General features: G+C 44.6%; 2 protein-coding genes across 2 annotated transcripts in view; both read right to left on the bottom strand.

The window, feature by feature from the left end:
* Window positions 1-9,871: 9,871 nt before the first annotated feature.
* Window positions 9,872-11,600, bottom strand: LOC310796806 (somatostatin receptor type 5; the record flags this gene model as incomplete). The annotated part of the gene is made up of 2 exons (XM_083659040.1): window positions 9,872-10,559; window positions 11,194-11,600. The coding sequence occupies 2 exons, from the start codon at window positions 11,598-11,600 to the stop codon at window positions 9,872-9,874; spliced, it is 1,095 nt and encodes a 364-aa protein (XP_083515166.1).
* Window positions 11,601-11,704: 104 nt separating this feature from the next.
* Window positions 11,705-21,997, bottom strand: part of carmil3 (capping protein regulator and myosin 1 linker 3) — a gene marked incomplete at both ends in the record, with an annotated part of 94,039 nt that continues 83,746 nt past the window's right edge. The window contains one exon of the mRNA XM_083659039.1: window positions 11,705-11,859. Within this exon, the coding sequence (XP_083515165.1) occupies window positions 11,705-11,859 (155 nt within the window). The remainder of the gene's footprint in view (window positions 11,860-21,997) is intronic.

The raw sequence follows: 21,997 nt of genomic DNA, 5'->3' as shown, positions 1-21,997 counted from the left end.
AGTACAGATTCAACTTATTTACTCAAGTAAAAAAGTACAGGCTCTGAAATGTAGGCTACTCAAAAGCAAAATGTATTTCAAGCTGTTTCTGTGCCAAGCTAACTGAAACTCTTGTCATTATAATTCAAAGACTATTCAACTTAAAAGATCCCCTTCGAACATGTTTAAGATGTATAGAAACTCTACTTTGATTAATAATTTGTGTGATGTGGGTTTTCCTCAAAAAAGTTAAACTATCTCATTAAAATCCTTAAAATGACATCTACTCCTTCTCCCTCATTAGGCGACATTGTTGATGTGATGTGAGTCATGTGACACACTACACTAGAGACAAAAAGAGAGAGAGGGGGGGGGGGGGGGGCGGTCGAGCGAGCTAGAACAGTGCATGAAGAGGGGGGGGAGTAGCGTGAAAACTTGGAGCGCGCAAGACGAGAGAGACAGACAAACAACGTTAACATCGTTTTTGTCTGTCGTGCATTAGGACTAAAATAACGAGCCTGTTTTGAGAATGTAAGGAGGAGAAAGTACAAATATTTGTGTTAAAATGTAGGGAGTAAAAGTAAAAGGTTGTCCGAAAGAAAATACTCAGTAAAGTACTGATACTCTGAAAATCCTATTTAAGTACAGTATACTTGAGTAGAAATACTTTGTTACTTCCCATCTCTGAAGCAGATTGAGACAGAAGGAGGAGAAGAAAAGACAGGCATAAGGTGTTGAGGCGACACACGGGCCCATTGGGCATGACATATGGCGCTGTCTGCCAAGAGGGAAGGAACAGGCCGGAACAGCCCGTAAATCCATACCTGCAATACTGTCTGTTCTTGTGAATGTTATCACTGTGGGATGGGGGGGAAGGACGTGCATGCGTGCGTGTGTACGTGTGCGTGGAGGAAGGGAGGTGGGAGGTGATAACAATGGAAGCGAAACAGATAAAGTGGCAGGCAGAGATGGATGATGATGCAGGGATACAGGGAGTGAGAGAGAGAGAGAGAGAGAGAGAGAGAGAAGAGAGAGAGAGAGAGAGAGGAGGGAGAATCAGGGCCGGGGAAGGAGATGCTGAAAGAATGGCATGCAGAAGATAAGAGGATGTGAAAAGGAGGTGACGGGTACTTGACAAAGGGACATGTTAGCGAGCAAAGTGGGAGAGAGAGAGAGGAGGAGTGAGAGAGAGAGAGAGAGAGAAGGACAGACAGAGCCCACAGCCTTGTGCAATGAGGGCATATGTGTGGTCAGGTGCTGCTACTACAGTGTGTACAATGACTGCACAATGCATTAGCAGGTAAGTAGGTCAAAAACATCAAGTCCTCCTGAGTGATCTCCAACCTTGTGACAAAATGAAGGGAGGAGTTTAGTCAGCTGTTTAAGCAGAACAAAAGCTTGTGCAAGTGTCTGTGCACAGCAGGTCAAGCAGAGGCACCCCTCATCAATATTAATGCACCAATTAATCTGGCAACAGCAGCGCCCCTGGGCACCTCTGCCTGTGGCACTGCTACAGGCCCACACACACACACACACATAGGCTACACTCTGTCAAGTAGCTTTATGCAAAATCACTAGAATAATCCTATAATATTCATAGGCTTACAGTGTGCCTGTGCTGCTCAATAGGCTAGTGGGCTTATACCAATAGGCTAGTGCAGTGATACTCAACTTGTGGCCCGCGGGCCGCGCCCCCTGTGTGGCCCGCGATGGAATTGCAAAAAAAAACAAAAAACAAAAAAACAATTACAGTGCACCTGAACGCAAGATGCAAGATACCCGCTGAATAAGTGTCCAAATGTTCATGTCATTCTGGCCAATACTCCACTTCTGTTATAGCATTTCAGTCCGGAATATGGAATATCTTTCAATAATCTATGATTTAGCTGCTAAATTGTCAAATACCGCCGTCAGCTCACTACCCAGGCACTTATGTATGTACTTAACCTAACTAACTTAACCTAACTAACTATCTGGTGTGCACAACATTATCAGACTAAACTCCGGCTGGCACCCCAAAAACCTACAATCCGCTACAGAAAAATGTATATTGTTTGTTTATTAACTGGCCCCTGGCCTTCTATCATTTCACGAAAGTGGCCCCCGGGCAAAGCAAGTTGAGTATCCCTGGGCTAGTGGGCTTATATCAATGACCTTGTTGCCTGGTCTCACTACTATAATATTCTTATAGGGACTGTGTCTATGGTAGGCTACTCAATAGTGAGTTTATAGTAACATTATCATACTTTATTTATTGTCTATATATCTCCTATATATAGGAGTCCTATATCTACGCTGCTGTCATGCAGAAACCTTGTATCTCCAAAAAAGCTAGTTTTCACAAGGAAGAAAAACACGTTCACATTTTAATATACAGTGTAATAGTAATAACAACATTAATAACCAGTAATATAACATCTTTCACTGGTCCAAACACCTGAAACTTTCACAGGTTATTTTTTGTTACCCCCTAAATCCATTTATGAAATAAAAAGAAAATGGCCAAATTTGGAGATACAAGGTTTCCACCCGACAGCAGCGTATAGTAACATTATATTATGGTGTATATTACAGGTCTTCGGGTATGCCCGAATACCTGAGTACCCGACCCAGATGGACGGGTCTTGGGTCCATTCAAAAGAAGTGACTCTGGGTCCGGGTCGGGTCCAGGTTCATTTGCTGCAGTTCTCGGGTCTCTGACAGTGAAATGCCAGGTCCAATAGGACCCGAGTGGATGCGAGGAATGGCTGTCAGAGCTGTCAACCACCCTTTTTATATTGTCAAATAATCCGAAAAATTAGCACTTGAACCTACTAGAGGTATTTTGGTGTGCCAGAACCTCTGAATACCTGAGGACCACGACACAGACCCCGGGTCCATTCAAAATGAAGTGACTCCGTGTCTGGGCCAGGTTCGGGTCTGATATTTATCAGGTGTGTACGGGCCCGGGTCTCAGCTTTCTAATAATAGACAGGTCCAATCGGGACTGGGCACACATTTCCCGGGTCCATGTCTATCATTTTGGACCTGTGTATACATTTGATAGTGCATGTGTTTTCACCTAGTTCTTTTTTCACAAGGGAATGCAGGTGTGGCTGCCTGTGGCAAAGCTATAGTAGGCACTCACTTGTTCACCCATACACACTCTCTGAGTGTGTGTGTGTGTGTCTCTCTCTCTCGCTCTGAGTTTTAATTGTGTATTTTAAGTGATGGTGATGTTTTATTAAGGGAACATCAAAGGTCTCTCTCCCCTTCACTCACCAGCACCAATTAAGCTAATTGAGAGAATCTAATCAATTAACCATGGCCTTTATTGTCAGCGATGCAAAGGGGAGGGGCGGGATGCTCTGACAGGGGGTGGAGCAAACTGTGTCAGGGGTTAATCTCATTCTCTCGCAGGCCGTCTAGAAACTAGGGCAAACAACACATGGCACAATACAAAATTAATACCACAGGCAACGCTGTTTTATTCCTCCATGTTACTACTGCACAACTATACCCATGTTACTACTGCACAATTATACCCATGCTTCACTGAGCTGTAGCCTGGTTATGTCTAGGACATGTTTTTTATCTTCCAAATGATGTTTGACTGGAGACCTCATTAGGCCTACAATCAACATTTTGAGAAACTGAGGACTAACATTAACCCACAGAGAGAGGGAGAGAGAGAGAGAGAGAGAGAGAGAGAGACAGACAGACAGACAGACACGTATATTTGTATAGGTAGGCCTAGATATCACAGCAAAACTATATAGGTTACCACATAAAAATCATATAGTAATACCATGGAAGATAAAGTCACTATACTATAGCCTATAAGAATATTAGCCTGTACAGGACTATTCTAGGCTATTTATTTTTTCGTGAGAGTGGGAAAGAAAACATAAACTTACTATTTTTCCCACGCACACAATGATAGACACACATTGTTACAGGAAGAAACTTGTGAGCACAAAAGCAAAGTGCCTACTATAGGCTACTACTCTGAGGGTGTGCACCTGCTGTGTGTGTGTGTGTGTGTGTGTGTGTGTGTGTGTGTGTGTGTGTGTGTGTGAGAGAGAGAGAGTGAGTGAGAACTACTATAGGCTAATAGCCTGTAGATGCAGTGCAGTATGGGTTAAGGAAGGAGTAAAATAGATGTCGCCTTACCTGGTCTGCCATGGTTACCAATTAGGCTAATTCTTCTCTTTATGATAGGGAAAAGAAAAGATAACGAAACACGTGCTTTAGATGCAAACGCCTCCTCCGCCCGTTTCAAGTCATCTGTGCTGGCTGCAGACCCGGCATAACATTCACAACGGGAATAATAGACGGCGCACAAAAGAGACGCGCCAAATAATCGTTTAACATGATGCTACTCGGTGCGTAAAAATCCCGTGCCGGTGACTTCAATGGAGCGTCTGTGTGTCTGAGGTGAGGTGGAAAACAGGATAGGTGCAGGCTGCTGGGCGGAGGCTCCACCTGCAGCTCCACGAGGGAAGGTGATGTGAAGAAGAAGAAAGAAGAGCCGCCACCAGCATCATCAACAACAACAACAACAACAACAACACACACCCTCTGTCCTCCTCTGTCCCGACGCACAGCAGGCAGCATGCAACCCGCGCTGCCCTCCCCTCCTCCCTTCCTCAAGGTTTTTCTCTCTCTCTCTCTCTCTCTCTTTCTCTCTCTCTCTCTCTCTCTCTCTCTCACATCTCTCTCTCTCACATCTCTCTCTCTCTCTCTCTCTCTCTCTCTCACATCTCTCTCTCTCTCTCTCTCTCTCACATCTCTCTCTCTCTCTCTCTTTCACAAAGTGTGCGTTGGGGGGGTGGGGGCGTCCTTGAGAATGCTGGGTTGGGTTGGGTTGGGTAGGGTAAATTGTCACAGGAGGTGGTGGGTTGGTGGATTGAAGTCAAAAGCCTACAGTAGCGTTTCCACAAACACACACAAGTCCAGCTTATCTGATTTGAAAACGCTGGCTTTTGCCGGTGCATTTCATTCAGTGGAGGACCGGGAATTGATTTTGTCGCTGTGTGAAACGTGAAGAGAGAAGCGGCCGCTAGAGGGAGACTATAACCAAAGTCAGCAGGTGATTTTGGGTGGAATGGAAACATGGCCTGTCCTCCATGAGAGGTTGAATATAGCCTACCCGTGATCTAAACAAATAAAAAGTGGGTAGTGGTCACACTCGCAACGCAAAATGTCATCCTGCCTAGAGCATATAGCATACATACAGCCTGCATCTGGTAGCCTACACATCTGAAACAAAGTTGTTTTTCTCAAAATGTCAACCATAAATGAAGATGAAAAATGTCCTGCCATTGTATTCAAAAATTAAATTAATGTAATGAATCATTGATACATTTCACTTAAGATTCCTTGGTGGTGACAGCATAATAAATCAATAAAAAGACATGGCATTTTGGAGCATAACTATTCCTCATTCACTCTGCCAAACTCACCTAAATCATATTACCCCATTTGCTCACTTTTATTTACAACACCCTGCAGGGCCAGAGCTAGACTCTCAGCACGGAGGAGGCGGAGCATTCTCGAGAGACCATTCTGATAAAGTCATTTTAAAATTGAAACCGTAAAATAGCGGATATCCATAATTGTCATTACACAGCCAAGCAGTGATTAAGAAAAATACAGTGGAGCCGCTTGTCAGCTTGTTCTCAAGAACAAAAAAGAAAAGCTTTGCCAATTACTCAAATGTTTCAGCACCGAGGACAGCGGCTGTCGCTGTCTATCGGCGGCGGTGCAACACAGTACTATTGCACGATTCTTAAGCAAACCACTCTTTTGTCTACCAGAGGTATGACCATTTTGAAAACGATTAGTCATGTTGTTGAGGTCCCCCCACCCCGAAGGAAGGAAGGAAGGAAGGAAGGAAGGAAGGAAGGAAGGAAGAAGAAGAAGAAGAAGAAGAAGAAGAAGAAGAAGGAGGAGAAGAACAAGAACAAGAACAACAAAAACAACAAGAACAACAACAATCCTGGGTAGGGAAGTAAAGTTAAAAAGGCAATGTCTCTGACTCAGGCTGCCATGAGTGTCAATGAGCAGTGACCTAAATATTTAATGTCCCTGGGGTAAACTTTCACAGCCAGCAGTCCAACAAATGAATAAATGAAGACACATGCACAACAATAAAATGAATGTTACACCCTGAAAAGTGTTCAATTAAGAAGTCTTGGCATGATGTCCACTCTGGCATCTTTATCGAGAATCTTATATTAAAATAAAATGTAGGCTTTACATCAAGCAAAACTCTTAAACGTTTATAATTTCACATTACACATGCTAGATTCTAAAATGAAACAAAAAATAAAGAAGACTAAATGTCTTTCAAGATTCACATGCAAGTAGGGTAACATAAGTCCTCATTTCCAAATATAGCTACTCTTGAATTTCAATGGAATATTAATTCAAACTGTTTGCTCATCATTAACAACCTAGAATCTTATCTTATCTTATCTTATAGTTGACTCAAATATTGTATCAATGAACAACAAATGTAAATGCTTTTAACCATTATGCCAGTAGGCCAACATACATGCAAAAATAAGTAAAATACAATTCAACATTAAAAACTATACATTCAAACAACATAATGACTAGCTATAACATGACACAGGCCTAGATCCAGCTGGCTCAAAGCTACAACATTCACAACATGGCTCACCCTCATTATAAACCGTGTCTCCTCTGTAGGCATTCCTGCAGTGGCGTAGGGTAGTCATGAGGGGCCCCAATTCCCAATGCAAGCAATTTTGACGGGCCCCTAGTACACGCTAGTTACGAAGTACACACACACAAGCACCATTTCAATCTAATAGAGAACCGCAGGAATGAGTCAGAAAGTATTAGATCCACTTCGCTATAGATCCCCTGCATCTGCCATTTTATCGAGTGCAACAGGCCATCAGGCAGCAAGAAGATGTGACTTCAGTAAACACTGAATGCGGGGGAAGGCTCCTCTCAATGGGCTTGTCGAGCCATACTAATCTGCAGACTTGATGAAGTCTGGTCAGGGCATCAGAGCTTGATTGCTCGTGTCTTGCATTGTGTGAGAGGATGACACAGTGCAGTGGGATGACAGAGATAAGTGCGCTCATTAGCCACAAAGCCTTTGTCCACGAAAAAGTGCTTGTTCCGCGCTGGGATCTGTCATTAGAATGTGCAGCAGTGCATTCTGGGAGAAGGCAGGAGGTCAAGAGGTAACCTGGCAGGATTTATTGCTGCCAATAAGATGATAGATAGCACAGAGAGGTCAGGGATTACTTTCTATATTTATATGATCTTGACTGACCTTCCATCCAGTGGCGCTAAGAGGTTCACAAGGGGCCAGGGCAAGAATTCATATGGGGGGCCCCCCCCTAAACCAGCAACCACTGTGCCAAGTCATCATACGAGACCACAGGTGTTCTTACAATTTTAGTAAATAATTGTGCTTCTTTCTTTTCACCATGATTTAGCAGCGGCGATGATGGGAATGTAGGCAGAGGTGACCTCAAGCGTTTATTAATCAATTGCATGAATGAATGAATGATTTTATTTTCGTGTCTGGCTGCACGCAGCCCATCCCTTACGGGATTATTCAGACACATTTTAAATACAACAATTGTTTCCAGTGCCAACAATCAATTGCATTTATTCAATAAAGTTTGATGATCAAAACTGTTGATGCAATGACAAAAGCAGAACTTCGACCACCATAGTTTGAGATTGCAACATACTACATACTAGACACACATCCCGTGAAGATGTGAGATTCAGTAAAAGTTATTTTTTCCAAGTGTTAACTTATATAGGCATTCTGTGTCTATTTATTTAGATAACTTAAATAAGTTTGTGCACATCTCAAATCAAGTGTCCATTTATCTCCATCTCCACTGACAGTTACTGTAGCGAAGCTGTAGAACTAACCCATTATCTAAGCATCCAGGGGAGCTTAAGTGATTCTACCCTCCCAATGAATGAATTTAAATCACTGCTTTGCCGTCTCTCAATATGAATAGCCGCACAACAAAAATCCAATTACCTGTCCAGAGCTAATTTGTCAAATAAAGCCCCTGACCACTGTAAATACATGGCATGCCCTTTATATCGTAATATGAAACCACTCCAAATACAGATGGGCTCCACTTGTCAAGAAGTCATTTTCCCAGTCATCCTCTGACGTCAAACCCCCGTTTATTAAGCACTACAGGACAAAACAAGTCAGCTTTTATTAACACTTTGAAGTCGAGGAAGCCTTTTTCTCCCTGAGAGTTGGATTTAGATCATTCATGTTCCAACCAAACACTAGAGACGTAAGCATAGTGCACCGTGTCCCCTGTGTTTCACCTGCGTCAGATGGCCTCGTAATGGGGTTACAAGGCTGTATTGCTTGTTGTAATCCACTGGACGCAATGTAATAAAGCCCTATGGAGGCTGCTGGAGAGATTGAGTGCTCTTTTCACACTGTGCACATTCTATACATCATCCTTATCAGCCCTTCTTTTTATTGCAGCTCTGGCTCGCTTGTATAAAAGCTCCACAGGGAATTGGATTTATGTTTGCTCGCATGGGTCGTGTCCGTCAATGCGGGGAGAGGAGAAGTCCCTCAGTCCCTGAAAACGGGGGCTGTTAAGCCGCAGGTTGTGGGTTCAGATCCCACGAGGAGGGCAGCGCTCTGAAGCAACCTCAGAAAGGTCAGTGACCTGGATTGGACAGGATGATGCCCACGATGCTATAAAAAGTGCATGAAGTGTGCTCCCTGATACCGCCCAACTGTGTAGGCGACTAAAAATAAACCTGTGTCTTCATACTGGGCAATCACCCAAGATGCTAGGGTATTTTATCTTCCGTTAAGTATACCTATCTACACAGTCGGATTATCCCAAAATAGCCTTACCCATGAGACCCGAAATTGGCTTTGTTTGACCCAAAATTGGGTTTGTTTTTCTGTAGAATTTCCTCTTATGTAATTTCCAGACATGTGATTCTCTTCCTCTCCAAGCTTCCCAGTGGCAGGAGTCGGAGTTGCTTAGTGACTCTGGAATCGGGATCAGAACAATTAGCATGGTTGTGTTTTTATGGCACATGGTGTATCCTGTTTATGATACACGTCCTCTATCACACACACATACACACACACACGCACACACACAGTTGCCTTTTGCATTTAGTCTCGCCGAAGCAAAAAGGACACGGCCTTAACTTACTGTATTTTTAAAGTCAATAACATTCAGTAAATAGCGAAGCTGTCCATTTCATTACTTTATATGTACTGTATTCATGTAATAAATATACAAATGTCAATTAGATGGTAATCTGCATGAGAAATAAAGAAAAAGAAAAAAAATCAGTTATAATCATCCGCTTATAGTGATCAATTTGACCCGTCCCAAGGTGATCAGTATAAGAGGAGTGCAGTGTAACTCATGTCCTTGTATGTTGTGCTGCTTGTGACAGCACATGCAGACTGTACTGTACTGTGTGACAGCACATGCAGACTGTACTGTACTGTGTGACAGCACATGCAGACTGTACTGTACTGTGTGGCTGCACATGCAGACTGTACTGTACTGTGTGGCTGCACATGCAGACTGTACTGTACTGTGTGACAGCACATGCAGACTGTACTGTACTGTGTGACTGTACATGCAGACTGTACTGTACTGTGTGACAGCACATGCAGACTGTACTGTACTGTGTGACTGTACATGCAGACTGTACTGTACTGTGTGGCTGCACATGCAGACTGTACTGTACTGTGTGGCTGCACATGCAGACTGTACTGTACTGTGTGGCTGCACATGCAGACTGTACTGTACTGTGTGGCTGCACATGCAGACTGTACTGTACTGTGTGACAGCACATGCAGACTGTACTGTACTGTGTGGTCGCACATCGAATGGAGATTTTACTGAGTCAGCCCATGTGTCAAAGTGTGATGAGTAAGCGAGGGCTCAGTCGGCAGAGGATGCGGCGGGCGCGGGGGGGGAGCGGGAGCGATACGCCAGTGCCGCACACGTTTCCCTCCCCACTGCCTCTGGAGGGCCGAGGGCAGGAGAGCGCGGAGCTGGCGAACCGCCGGCCGCGACAAGAGGAAGTAGAGCGGCGGGTTCCAGCAGGGCGCCAGACACACCAGCAAGATGGCCGACAGGGACGCCACCTCCCACAGCAGGGACACCTCGGGAGACGTGGTTGAAGCGTGGACCGATGTTAGCCCGTGCACTGGTCTGCTAACAGGAGATGCTGCTGAGATAACGTATGGCGATGCCACGTTGACGAACTCCAGCGCGTAATAAGGCAGCCAGCTGATGGCAAAAACCACTGTGGAGCCGATTAGCAGGGCGGTGGCTTTTTTGTTGCGGCGGTCGGCAGCCAGGGTCCCCCTGCAGCGGTGGAGGTGGGAGATGATGAGGCCGCAGTTGACGGCGATACAGAGGAGAGGGGCCACGTAGTAAACCAGGAAGGCAGGAACCAGGAAGCCCAGCCACTGGTCCCGGCCTACTGACCAGGTGCAGCCGCCATCAAATTGTATGTAGGTGACCTTAGGTAACGCCATGGTTACTGAGACCAGCCAGATAGCCACCACTGTGCAAAAACTGCAACGAGAGAGAGAGAGGGAGAGGGAGAGTGTGCCAGGTCATTTGTCATCAAGGTTGGTCACTTCTGTGCCAGCATCAATAGACCACCTATATAAGCTATCTGACTTGATACACCTGGGTATCTGACTTGATACACCTGGGTATCTGACTTCATACACCTGGGTATCTGACTTCATACACCTGGGTATCTGACTTGATACACCTGGGTATCTGACTTGATACACCTGGGTATCTGACTTCATACACCTGGGTCTGCTGTAAAGGATTGTGACAGTTTGGTGTCAGATGAGACTGGGCAGCACTCTGGAATTTCTCCATCCACTTACAATAGATCAACTTAGTCCATGTGCCAAAATGCACAGCTTGTATGAGTTGCTTTCTATTGCCATATTTCAATAATCTTTCCTCTTTACTGCTTTTGACTCCTGAAGGGATTTTCCACAAGTAATCCCACAAGCACTGCCAAATGTGACCAAATGAAAGGAGATCATTGAGGTGACTGTTGGAGACATTATGTGTTTCTGTTTTGTTTTGACCAGGCATCACAAGGTGTTATCCCAACTATTTCCACAGTAGAGAAAATCCTACCTGTAGCATGACTGTGCACTTTCAACAAAGCTGCGCTACTCACACTTGCGCGGGCGTAGCGGGCGGCCTGGCCGTCGGGGCGACGATGCGATACCGCAGCACCGCCAGCGCCGCCAGGCTGAAGATATCCACACCCGCTGTCAACGACGTCATGAACCCCAGGAGGACGCAGATCCCACCGCCCAGCTGCCAGTCCTGGGAGCTGGCGCTCAGGAGGACACAGGGCAGGGTTAGCAGGGCACCCACGTCAGCCAGGCTGAGGTTAAGGAGCAAGACGGAGCTGGGTTTGGAGCGGCGCCGGGGGTTCCGCATCAGCACCAGCCACAGGAGGAGGTGTCCCCCGACCCCCACGAGGAGGGACAGCACGCTCACCAGCGGCAGCACCAGCGAGAAGGAGATGGTGGTGTTGGTGGAGACGGTGTTGAAGAGCAGGTTGACTATGGCTGGCATGGCGGAGGTATCGGGTTCTAGCAGGGGGACGAGGTGACGTCACTGTGAGGACAGATGAAGAGGTGAAAGACCAGACTGACGGCGCATACACACCAGCTGCGACGCTATCGCATGTAGCCTCTTGTAGTCGCGTCGCTGGTCGCATGCTGCTGCAGCTTGATTGGCTCTCTTGGTGTCTTTGCGTTTTTAATTGGTCGAGTTGACTTTGGCCCCTCCTCTTGTCGCTGTTGTCCGCCGCCTTCCAAGCAGGCTGGGATACCTGGCAGTGGACGACAGCGACAAGAGGAGGGGCCAAATTCAACACGACCAATTAAAAACAGAAAGACAGCAAGAGAGCCAATCAAGCTGCAGCACCAAGCGACCAGCGACACGACTACAAGTGGCTACATGCGATAGCGTCGCAGCTGGTGTGCATGCACCGTGAGAGATGGAAGATCGCTCTGAGTGGAGGGAATGGATGGATTTCTCAAAGAAGGAGGGAAGGAAATTGATGAAATATGATGGTAGATACAGTAGATAGGGAAAGGATGCAGTGGAGGATGAGAGGAGGTAAAGGCAAGGACTGATTTAAGAAACAGATATTCAGAAGCGAGAAAATGACTCAGAACTGAGAGGTGACAAAAATCACTTATTTTGACAGAGTGACAATGATTTCCAAAACAAGCATAATAATTAACACGACTGTCGCCCATGCATTATTCATGTATTACTCATGTATTATTATGCATTATTCATGTATTATTCATGTAATTTGCCTCATGTTCTCGGCCTGGCTGGTGAATCAGCTCTAAACTGGAGGTGGCCGGGGCCCTCCGTGACTGACAAGACCAATGATTCAGATCAGGTGGCTTTAGCCCACTGGTTTAGCCCCTTTTTCTCTCTCTTCTCTCTCAGGAGATTTCAACAACACTCAGCCAGTCTAACTGCATCAGGGCACAGATAACACGGCTCGCCTCGCTCAGGCGGACGGACGCGTCACGCCAGCGAGGAAAGACGCGTTCGTTCCCAGGGGGGATAAACGACAACATCAACTAGTTGTCACGACGGGCAAAGTGTGCAGAGCCAAAATAAAAGCTACAAAGAGCCTGGATGGAGAGCAGACAGCAGCTCACAGAGGTAAACAAGCCCCCTAGTTATTGTTGTCAAAGACATGATTGGCCTGCCTCGCAGTGACATTTGGTAAGATTATGGTCTGCAGAACAATTGATTTTAAATTAATGTCTGAGCAAGAAACCCTCCCTGGAGGAAAAAAAGCAAACACGGTTTGATCCCTCCACCCCCAAAATCCTCAAACAGGAATACCGCAGGCGCAGAATTTCATGTTATCGATCGGTCGCTCTTATGGATCGGTTTAGCTGCAGTAAATACAGCTGGATTGCATTTGGACATTCCTTTCAAAAAACAATTCCAAGCACTTGTCACCCTGAGGAGAGCTAAAGAAAAGCACAAGTGTCTCACAGCAGTACGTAACGTAGCCAGCGGCCGTGCTGTGCAGCGAGTAAACCTCACTCCCAGACGCCCAATAAGAGACGCTCTAGCCACAGATGCTAGAGTCCACATGAGTTTTAGCCTCCTTGCTAGAGCGTCCACCTCCCATGCCGTAGGTTGCCGGTTCGATTCCCAGCTGCGGGGGACTACACAACGTGGGTTACATCTACAAGCCTTACAAATGTAAACAAACCACATTACTGCCACATGAGTTTGCAGGGTTGGAAAAAAGAATATCTAGGAAGTATGTCTCTTAAATGAACCAAGGGGAAGGGGAAGTAGCGCCTGAGCGCTGGAGTCTGAAGCCGAAGTTGGCCTCACAGCGAAGATCTGCAACCAGACACCATTAAAAGTGTTTAGCGCTGTTGATTTGTAATTACTTATACTTCTTCTAGATTTTATTTTCCAGAAGTTATGAAGCTACATGTGTATAGGCCAAAGGATGCAAAACCAATAGCAAATTTGGATTATTGAAAGGTCTATCTTCCTACTTTGGACAATGCTAGTCACCTACCTTGTTATTTATGCTAATATATTGGCGTTGTAGGCATCAGTAGGGTATTTTCGTTTTTACAGGAGGCTTAGAACTGGATCTTCAGTTCCTACTTTTGAGAGAGAGAGAGAGAGAGAGAGAGAGAGAGAGTTGATGCATGCAATACTTTTTAAACACCTAATTCACTGGTATTTCCCTCCAGTCCCATAGATAGCCTATGGTATTTGACCTTTCACCTTGGGCTAATCAGAGTGATTTTGAAAATGCTGGTGTTGACAGTGATGTCATTCTTGAGGGACAGATGGACGACGACATTTGGTAATTTGTTTTTCCGTCTGTCCCTCGCTGTGTCAGACAAGCTTAACCCCGCCCCCCTTTGAGGAGAAAAAATAATTACATTTACATAAAGCTTTAGAAAAGCAAAAAGGTCAACATGGCAGCTTAGTGTGTGTTTTGTACTGTATAGTCATCATATGTGTTGAAACACAGTCAGGCCTGAGGCCTTATAGCCTTACACATGAAAGTGAGATAAATGATCTGTTTGGAAAGTAATCATTCAGTAGCCTCCAGCCTTCCCAAATATGACTAAATATGTTTTTCTTCTTGTTTCTATCAGTTGGGTGTTTGAGCTTCACTGTGGATAATGATGCATGTGCTGAGTTTGACACTAGAACACTATTTTCACATTCGTCTGCTGAAAATGGAAAGTTTCTGGTTGAAAATACAAATACAATTTTTAGGGAGGATTATTTGTGACTAATAGTTAGTCATCAGTGATGCCACTTGAGAAATGTGATGTCATCAGTGATGTCACTCGAGCAATTGCGATGGTGGTGTTTTATGGACTTCTTTAAGTTGAGCGATAGTGATGTCATCAGTGACTGATGTCATCAATGAGTGATGTCATCTGTGATGTCACTCGAACAACTTGTCCCTTCATAAAGCCTACATAGTCTGTCTGGTACAGTGAGTGACACACCTGAAGGAATGGCTGTTTGAGCAGGGCATGAAGACATGCAGCTCCACGATGCCACTGAGAAGTGATGGGAAGCACAGACATGGAATGAGCAACAGACGGCTATGCTAATTGTGTGTAATTCTAGACATATTGACCTCCAACTGAAATGATTTACGATCAGTTTGTGACTAACTGCAGGCTATTTTCAGCCCAATTACTTTCAGTCCTCGGTCACATTATGGATTTACATACATTTGTAGCACCAAAATCAATCAATTCAGACTGGTTTTCTGAATCAAGGACTCCCGCTGGCAGGGAGGAAAAAAGAGACTTTCCAAAGCAATAAATTAAATCCAACAATGGATCAAGGGCTGGATTAACACTTTCACAAAATCTTTGTGTTACAGATCTTCTCTTTTCAACTGTGTGAACAAGTGAAACCACCGCATTGAGTTCATATACAGCAAAATATGTATTCATTTTATAGAGTTTAAAATCAAAACTTTACCTGTCAGCCACATTCTGCCTGAAGTAGCCTATAACTTGATATACATTGAAGCAGACCTGGACCTAATAGTATTTGCAAATACTTTTAACACTAACAATAAGGTAGATAAAATTCTGAGACCCGAGTAAAAACTACTACTTAACAAATAAGTAGTTTCTGAATAACTCAGGAATTATAGTCTGACTCACTGGAAGCAGGCTCTGCCATTGGCTCTGACCATTTCAGTCGGAGCGAAGGGAAATTCCCTTTCCCTGACTGTGTGTCCGCTCTCAAATGCCTCTGTCGCTGTGAAACCACAACAGCGCTAGCTAATAAGCTAGCAAGCTACATGCTGAAAATGACAAGTTTTGACAAAGATTTGGATTGTGCAGTAAAGCAGGCCTGCTTGGTACTTTCGGTGGATGGTTGTAAATATAACGGTAGAAATAATGATAGAACCCGCACACACTTAAGCTCTAAAAGAATGCTTTACTTCTTAAACATCAGACAACGTTTCGAGCCTCAGCTCTTCATCAGGTCATCTAAAGATAACAGAGCATTTTTTTCCTTCGCTATACCAGAGTGAGAGTAAGAGGAGCCAGACTCTCTCCTGCGCTGGTACGCCGCAAAACAGAGATAGTCTGACAAGGGAGACTAACTCAGAATCAACTATAGTAGATAATGACAAGGTACTTGAAGAGACTGCTAAATACCATGTTAATAAACCAGTATAATGATTAGTTCCTGGATGTCTGTGAATGCATGACCACTTTGCCTACTTAATTGTTCCTAACAATTCCAAATTAATTAATAACAAATCATTAGTTCCTTATTACCTCCATATTAGTGACTACTGCTGCCCCATAACAAATCATTAGTTCCTTATTATTACCTCCATATTAGTGACTACTGCTGCCCCATAACAAATCATTAGTTCCTATTACCTCCATATTAGTGACTACTGGTGTCCCTTCAAGTAAAGTAATGCATCATACTGAGTTGTTAGTAAAGTTGAGTCCGGCCGATAACAAAGATGTTATTGCTATAGCTCAGCTGCCAAATGGGACAAATGCATACAATTTTGAGAAGTCAAAATAGTCTGTTGTTCTGTGATTGACCACTTACCTAACACTATCTGAGCTGTGTGTCTGTTAAATGGATGTGCCACACTTACTATGAACAGTGACCCCCGCTCCAGGGAAAAAACATCCGCTCGCCATCGGCCGATGTGCTGCATAGAGAGATGGATAGAGAGGGCACACACCTGCGTCCCTGCCTACATCCTCCCCCTCTTGACTGCCCATGCTGTCCTTGACACACACACGCACGCACGTGTGCGCGCACGCACACACATACACACACACACACACACACACACACACACACACACACACACACACACACACACACACACACACACACACACACACACACACGGTACCCCCTCTCTCTCTGTCTCTCAAACACAATGTGGCAGTATAATGAGCCATGGTGAGTTACTGACTATATAAATGAGACCGTGAGGCAATTCAGCATCGTCTATCTTCATTTTAGAGCTTGGGAGTCACCAGAATAAAATGTTGGCGTTTCACAGCTACGTGATTGCAAAGCAGACACAATCTCAATGTAAATTTGAACCAAAATGTCTGCATTTTACATTTCTAAAATGTGACATTTTACATTTCTGCAAACTATCTCAACGTAGGAACAGCGGAACAAATGGGGCTAAAGCTTATCGTGATGGCCCACTGGCAGATGCAGACATACAGTAAATACAATGCTTTTCAAAGTTGTCACGGCGGGGTTTAGCTTGTATTCTTCACCTATTAATATAACTATTCTGGCTCTCATTAGTTTCAACCTCATTTTTGTCTATAGGGCTTTTGAATCTTTATCTACAGTAGCCTATATTCCATAAGCTTCCATACAGCTCTTTTAACATCCCAGCTAATCCAACCATGAACACTGTGAATGAATGAATGAGTTAATGTTTGCAGCTGGATGGCACTGGCAAGGATGTAGGGCGAAGGCTCACGTGTTATCACTGTGCCTCGGTGCGCCGTGGTGGTCCTGGGTCCCCGCTGCCTCCAGCTGCTCATAAGGCACACTCGTCACTGTAATGGGTGTGTACCAGACCGCCGGACATCTGGTCGTCTGGGCAGCTCACCCTGGGTTGCTAACTCCGTTCAGCGTCCAAAACCCCATGAAGATGGGAACATGAAGAACAAACATGAACACAACAAACAGACACTGGGTTGTGGTTAGTCTGTTCCCATTCATTCGCCTATGGCTGGTAATTGACAGCTAAACTAATGCCCAAGACTGACATTTAATCTGACCAATGACAGCTCATAACGAACCAATGACTGTTCCTGAATTACTGTCTGATTGATTGATTGACAGCTAAGCTAAACATGAGGGATAAAGTATTGAGCATTTGGCATCATATTATCAGCCGGTCATATCGGCAGAAATGATCGCTTCGGGCCGATGCCGATATTTAATTTGAAAGCAAGTGTCGTGCCGATATCATCGTGCGTCCCGTGCCTATATTAAACCTGAGAAACACAGGACAAACACAGTGACAGCTGTCGGTGGAAGTGTCGCGAGTCGCATGGGGGTTCAGGATGGAGCCGGAGGAATCCGTCAAGTGGGCGGCAGCGGCGGTGGCACGCTTGGCGTCAAGTGCACTGATTATTTGACATGAGGGAACAAAGCTGTTACCTAACTGTCCCAGGGAAACGGAGGCAGTCAAGTTTATGGGTTTCAGTTGAAGCCCACAGCTCAGTTTTATTTATCACCTTTCATCTTTGTGGAATGGAGTTACCCACCTTGTCTCGGCTGACATAAATCTGTTTGATGTAAAGGGTCTTTTAAGGGAATAAAGCGTAAAGGGAATGCTTTTCTGAAAATAGAATTGATTTTTCTTTTCCCCATATGCTCACTGACTCACAGTTGAGTTTTATTTCCCACTGCATCACTGTTTCCAAGGTGACACCTGCTATATTCTATACTCCACATAAAAGACAATATGGCTTTAAACGTCTCCGAAATGAAAGACGAATGGAAGTTGAGGTTGTTGGGTGTATACAGGGAAAAGTGTATTCACCTTATGTAGCCCCGCCCACTTGACCCATTGTATCACGACTTCCTGTTCAAAACGCCGGCTGTTTTACCTGCTCAAACTAGTCTGACTCACCTGGTTAAACCTAGTTTGATTCACATTATGAGTCAGACTAGGTTTATGAGTGACAGGAAGTGTAAATACAATCGGAATATTCCGATTGTATTTACACTTCCTGTTAGTCTCTCAAGCCAGACGGTCTCTTCTGCATAAGGTGAATAGGTCCGATAATCAAGAGCAGACAGTCTGTTGCTGTAGGCGAGACAACAGCAAGGTAAAAAATATTGTGTTTTGGAATGAAACGCCTCATTTGTGGAGCTTGTCCACCTGTTGTCTGCTGCTCAGTAGGTAAGCCCACAGCGCACCGGCTCAAATAAACCTATTAGCAGCCTTCCACTGTTGACACAGCAGGTCAAGTGGCTTGATGCTGACCCATCTGCTGGTGCCACACACACACACACCCCCACACACACCCCCCCACACACACCCCCCCCCCCACACACACACACACACACACACACACACACACACACACACAGAAACAGACTTCCCTACAGACAGACTGAGGGAGAGGGAGAGAGCAAAACCAGGCCCCTCACAGCTGGTCCTGACGCTCAGTTCACTAACAAACACAAACACCTCACAGACTCGGGACCAGAACATTATCCACCAAATTATTACTCAACAAACTAAATTATAAAATATTGGAAAACACAAACCAAAACAAAATGCAATGATATCTGTGGCAGAATACCTGCACCCAGTGATTCAGAATCAGTGAGCATGGCCTGGCCATTGAAAAAGGTGACTGCTGACTGCGACAGATGCCCTAAACACAATTAGAATTAAAATTACTATACCCCAAAATGGAACAGATCCACCAAAACTAGAAGCCTCTCTGACATCAGCAAAGCTGTCCTGCTGGGAGAGAAGACAAGCTGCAACACAGCAACTAAATATATCATGACATGTCACACAGTCTGAGGGACAGTGAGTGAGCAACTAAATATATCATGACATGTCAGTCTGAGGGACAGTGAGTGAGCAACTAAATATATCATGACATGTCACAATCTGAGGGACAGTGAGTGAGCAACTAAATATATCATGACATGTCACAATCTGAGGGACAGTGAGTGAGCACCACATCCACACACAATCTCTCCAGAAAAGCACAGACTACCCTCCCCCCCGACACATACCGGTATGCACCTCCAAAGCACATGACATTACCACACACACCTCAGCACATTACCACACACAGACACACACACTACATAGGCTACTGTACACACACATGCACACGCACACACTTTTTTCCCCTCTCTCTATTTCAAGCACAATTGTATATTATTTTATTACACAATATTGTTAACATGGTTGTTTGAACTACCTGTAGCTACGTTAACATGTTTTTCGTTTGTATCGATCGATCGATCTATCACTCAGTATATAAATGGGAGCTAGGGCTCTGTCTGCGGGCTCGGCCGTGGCATTGTGACATAATCAGTGATGTCATAAGAACATTTGTGATGTCATCAGTGATGCAAAGTTGTGACATCATCAGTGATGTCATAAGAGCGGGCGAGGCCGTGTAGCCGCCAAAGCTGTTCAAGGAGCTGCAGGGTGGGCGAGGCGCGCAGCAGCCGAGTTAGCGAGCCTGCCTAGGAGTCGATGTCTAGTGTTTTAAACTGTATTTCCCCCGTTTGTACTACCTTGATGTTCTTGGCAATACTTTATATGGTCATGCCAATAAAGCCTCTTGAGAGAGGGAGAGAGAGATGCAGACATGGCTCAACACCCCAGTAGCCTATGGAGCAGTTAAAAGCTCCACTCAATTGGTCAATCACAAACATCGATCAGTGTTTGCTGGGCTCCAGGCTCAACCCCAGGCCCGGACTTACCTCACCTCAGCTCACCTGCGCTCGTACGTATATGAGAACGCCAGAATCGGCGCATGCGCCCCGTTTATAGTCGTAATCAGAGTCATCGTAATTATCGAGCATATTATACTGTCAATTAAGCGCTGATCTCGCTCATTAGCAAGTCCCGGCCGTCTTGGTCTGTCTGTCTCGGTTCTCCTGAGGCGACCGGCCCATATTTAAAATGATCTCGTCTGAACCACAACAGCAGCGCTGCGTCATCATGCATATTCCCCCGTAATTAATGCGGCGACATTGATTGCTGCTTATTCATTATATGCTAATTAGGAGGCAGCCGGTGGGCGGCAGGTGAGCAGTCAGCAGACAGGCGACTGCAGAGCAGTGCTCGGTCTCTGCCGCCACCTCCTGCTGGAAAACAGAACTACTTCAATTAAAAATAATCATGACAAGGGAATGTATCACCTAAAATAATCATGAAAGCCCATCTCAAGAAACACCTTTATCTTCGTTTAAATAGTTTTCTCCCTAGTTTTTATTTACCTTTCACTTTTGTCATATGAGTCAGAGAAGCAGAGATATTTTGTTACAGGTTTCTACCTTGATCTCCAGACTCTTGGATGTTTGTAATGTTGGCGATTGAGGAATTGAATATTCAAATACAGGCCTATGCATATTTACTTTGTATTTATAGTCTGATAGGGACAATGCAAGTTAAGATAGTACCACTTCACCCCGTTACAACCAAGTTTATGTAACTGATGTAGGGTAGGGCATAGAGATTATAGCAATTTCTAGTTAACTCCTGTCCCTAGTAGGCAGTAGTGTATTCAGGTTATATCAAATTACGACATAACATTGAAATAAAAGTGCATTATGTAACATGAATCTATCTATTTGGGACTTGAGAAATATTAAAACTTTGCGACACCAGTTGCTTTTGTAAAGTAAATGTTTATTTATTCTGTTTCATAGAAGCATTTTTAGAAAATATACTCATTTTCAGGCCTGTAAAATCAGAGTAAAAGTGTCAGTGATCCGCTGACTGGCGGAACGCAATACTCTTACAGAGATGGGAATGCTAAGTGCATGATGTCACTGTCATACACCAAAAGCATACTTACGACACACTTACCAAATTATTACCACAAATAAAACATGATTGTTAACCGGTAGAGTTACCACAAAGGTTAGTGCAGTTTAGTGGATTTATATTCAGTATTTACAATATTCCGTTCAAATAAATACAAACTCACACTCACAGCTGCAGAGTCACAGATTGTCAGTAAAAGACAGGGAGGACGACAGAAAGATGAGAAAGAGGGGGTATTTTCAATATTAAATGACAATAAATGCATAAAACAATAGTTCATGAGAATACGACGTACTACTCTGTGTGTGTCTCTCCGCAAAGGTAATTAATTTATATAAGTTAGAACATCCCCTTAAAGCCTGAGAAAAGAACAGCAAGTGCGACCGATTCAAAACGTAAAGCATACATGCACGTTCAGCAACAGGGTGTCTACATGTATCAAAAGAGAAAAAAGGAGAGAAATCATCAATCCGCTCCGCACAGTTTTAAAAGCTTGTCTCCGTCCAGTCCTCAGTCTTCCGGTATTCTCTTCCCAGCAAACTTCTCTCGGTCCACCGGTGACGTCATAAAGCGTCTCTGTCATCGAGCTGGGGACTGTCATGACCTAGACGAACAAATACAGAGTCACTTTCAGGCTCGTCCCACCTGGAATTAAAAGGCAGAAAGGCCTCATCATCACCATGAACAACCTGTCTACCTCTGATATTCAGATCACATTACATCATCATCATGAACAACCTGTCTACCTCTGACATTCAGATCACATTACATCATCATCACCATGAACAACCTGTCTACCTCTGACATTCAGATCACATTACATCATCATCAACATGAACAACCTGTCTACCTCTGACATTCAGATCACATTACA

The sequence above is a fragment of the Poromitra crassiceps genome (assembly GCF_964638095.1).
Source record: "Poromitra crassiceps genome assembly, chromosome: 23".
Lineage (NCBI taxonomy): Eukaryota > Metazoa > Chordata > Actinopteri > Beryciformes > Melamphaidae > Poromitra > Poromitra crassiceps.
Note: the sequence above shows the minus strand (reverse complement) of the source record. Positions and strands in the feature narration are given on the sequence as shown.